Source organism: Mizuhopecten yessoensis, unplaced genomic scaffold (genome assembly GCF_002113885.1).
Source record: "Mizuhopecten yessoensis strain PY_sf001 unplaced genomic scaffold, ASM211388v2 hete_36140724, whole genome shotgun sequence".
NCBI lineage: Eukaryota > Metazoa > Mollusca > Bivalvia > Pectinida > Pectinidae > Mizuhopecten > Mizuhopecten yessoensis.
The window spans coordinates 1-3,514 of record NW_018484672.1 but is presented as its reverse complement, the minus strand read 5'-3'; the positions used below and the strand labels follow the sequence as shown (position 1 = coordinate 3,514).

Genomic DNA, 3,514 nt, shown 5'->3' with positions numbered 1-3,514 from the left:
TATGTAACCCACAGGTGAGTGTCAGAGATTCTACTTTCTATTTACCATAACGAAACATATAGCGGAAGCATCCAAGACTGAATTATGCGCACGCACCCCCAAATGGAAGTGGGTCCGTCATTTCGTTCTCTGGACAGAATCAATAAGCTGCTCGGCTCTCGCCAAGAGCGGCTTAAAAAGTGGCGATACAAAACGGTCTACTTACCAGCTGACCTAGACTTACCATGGCCTGGGTGAATTTCATTCTTTCCTCCATAGGGTGGTATGTTTGTGTTAATGATAAGAAGGGTCAGGCTTGAAGAGTTCTCGTACAGAGTAATGTTCAGCTCGATAATGTAACTACTGTCGGCTGATAGCGTTTGTGGATTGAGCACAAATGCAGGAGAGTTAAATTCTGAAATATCAATGTGATGACGAAATCAGACATCGACATAATTATCAGCTTGTTATCATATATTTAAGTTGAGAATCTTTATGCTGGCCTTCAATCACACTACTGATAAATTATACAATTAATCATAACAAAGAAATCTTAGGAGGAACAATCAACATACATGTAAAATTTGAGAAAAGATCCCTGAGAAATAGCGACAACAAGAATTGTTTAAGGCTGGACGACAGGGATGAAAAACGGACAATGGACCTCAGACTACAAACAAAGAAGGATTTGAATAGCACACCATCTGATGATGGTGGGATTAAAAAAGCATGTAGTGGAAAAAACAGGTCACAGGGACATACAAAATTAATTATTGGAATATTATTCAAGACATATATCCACATATGAAGCTTGATTACTTTGTATCAACAGGGTAATTGAGCTAAATGCAAAAGAAAATGAGTGGATCAACAGAATTGCTAATCATCTAACACTGGGGGTTCCTTTCACTTTGATACGTAGCAGGGGCATACAAATACCAGACCACACTCACCGCTCTCCAGCCTGGATTGCCAGTCAGGGAGTTCTGTTCTAGCTTTGGTTGCAGTGTTAAACCGAGAAACATTCCAAGAGTAACTGATGGTGGCCAGCTCAGCGTAGGTACAAGAGGAACATTCAGCTCTTAGTGATAATATGGAGCTGCTTGCAGTCTTTGGTAAGCAATTTAGACGGCAGCTGAAATACGAAAATATGGCTTCAACTGTGAGGTCCAAATTCAAGATAAGATTATGATATTATGCTAGCTGACACTTTATGCCATTGATTTACGTCAAGTGTATCACCTTTGAATTTTTTTTAATTGAATTGTCTAATATTTCAGATTTACCTAGTTTCATTAATGAAAAAATGGGCAAATATCTGGTCAACATATCTGCATCAAGAAATTTCAACATATCTGCATCAAAAATTTTGAACATCTCTCAAATAGTTACTTGAGGTGGATTATAGTCCATCAAAAAGTCATTAAGCAAGGTCTCTTGATCCATGTGACCTCGAGAAAGTTCAAGGGTTTCTACAGTTTTTGTAGCATTTCATGCTAGCAAGTTACTCACTAAATATCATTACTTAGGCCTTTTTGTTACCAAGTTATTGCACAATGTATTGTAAAGCATCCCTAGTGGCTATATACAGATTTGGTTCTCTTTTCAAACTTTAAAAGTGCATTTTGATAATTCATATCAAAACCATCTGGTTGATGGTTAAAAAGAAGAAGATGTTTTCAGGAGCCTCAAATGTTACTCGATCCTTTTTTACCATCCTTGTCCTCCAAAACTGAATCATCATCACCTAGAGATACCTCCTGCCGAATTTGGTTGTAATTGGCCTTGTGGTTTATGAGAAGAAGTTTTAAAAAAGTTTATTGATGCAGGCACCACACAAAGGAGATATTAAGAGAGATTGCAATTGCAGACTTTGCCATTTGGGCAAGGTAAGCTAAAATATGAATTTACTGAACAGAAGTGCACCACAACTGTACGTTAAACTTACCTGATGTCAATAGCTGGTGGATTACCTGGAACAGACTGAATTCGTTGCTGAAAGTAGCTGAAAGATTGATTAGCACTGACTCTCAAGGATATGATGAATCCTAGGGAGTCTGAAACGTCCGAGTCACTGATTTCAAGTCTCGCATATCCATTAGATGTTTCCCTGAAGTTAGAACAAGACTGTTGTTGAAGATAGGTTGCAGTGGTGTTCCTAAGCAGCTCCTCTTCAAGGGCCAGCGCATTCCAGTCTGTGAGGGACAGAGCTTCGATTTGCACAGGAGCATCAACAAGATGGCCAATAAATGCAGTGTATGATGAGCGAGGTTTTTCACAAATCTTAGAGTAATTTCCTCCATCGCTTTCAGGAATATATGTCTTTACTGTATTGATGATGAATCTTAAACTTGTCAAATGTGTCAATTCATTCTGGACTGTGTTGACCCAGCTCTGAACCTCAGTCTTGATTGTCGGCAACGATGAAGACGATACAGCGTAATCAGTGAATGTAATAAAGTCGTTGAAATAGTTCACTTTCTCATTGATGATTTCAATCAAGTTGATCAAATCAGCGTACATGTCATCAAACCTTATCACCTGACTGTCAAACTGTATGAACTCATCCGTGAAATTTCCGTTAGCTGTCATGTTGCAGAAATCCTCTTTGGGAGGGTTAGTATTGAAGTAGGTTATGAACATCAAGTTGTCTACAGCAAGAACCAGGTCATCAATTCGGTTTAAGACAAAACTATGGTTCAGCCAGGGCTGTTGCGATATCTCATCTGGGAATAGGATTTCTTCATTGATGTCGACATTAAGTGTGTCGTAAATCGAACCTATGGCGATCAGTGTACATACCCAGTCGAGTTGAAGTGTAGCTGTATATCCTGGGCCTTTACTCATGTCGTAAGACAGGGTGAGTCCATCTATAACGTTAACACCCACGCCAAGCATACGTACAGACCCGCCAACAATGGCCGCGTTAGGTGGAGGATAGGACACACTGATGTACATTTCGTCTTCAAGCCAGATCGGTGAATGACGATTGTAGTACACTCTCAGAACTACTTTATATAATCCTAATTCCGAGGCATCGAAGGGAATATTGGGTTCTCCGACATGGAGAATATGCGTCACATTGCCGGATATTAGATCAATGTTGTACACGTTCCATTCATAGCGTGGATGGATATGGATGTCTTCACAAATTCCATCCCTGTATATTTGTACTATTGAGTAGATGTCGATATTTGCGCCTATGTAGATCGACATCGGAGTGTCCATGGAAGAGTACAGGGGATCTAATACATTGTTGCTGAAACAGGTTGGTAACACTGAAACCACAGAAACATTAACAGGATTTAAAGTACATGAGAGTGTACAGTAAATGTATTTATATTAATTGTAATCTTTTTTCAAAGGGGTATTTATTTACCATTTTATTTTCCAAAGTGGAGGGGTGGAAGCTGTAATCTGTTTTCAAACGAGGCGAAAACAGAACACTACCTCTAAAAGCAGGTTAACATAGGTAGCCTTCATTAAATAACTTTACATAATATGTAATGAAATATTACAAATATCTTTACATAAT

The 3,514-nt window shown here is 38.9% G+C and overlaps 1 protein-coding gene across 1 annotated transcript; it reads right to left on the bottom strand.

Annotated features, from left to right (window-relative positions):
* Positions 1–223: 223 nt before the first annotated feature.
* On the bottom strand, positions 224–3,257 carry LOC110444542 (the record flags this gene model as incomplete). The annotated part of the gene is made up of 3 exons (XM_021488912.1): positions 224–394; positions 933–1,114; positions 1,928–3,257. Coding segments are annotated over 3 exons (1,683 nt in total), but the record flags the coding sequence as incomplete, so codon positions are not given.
* Between the last annotated feature and the right edge of the window lie 257 nt (positions 3,258–3,514).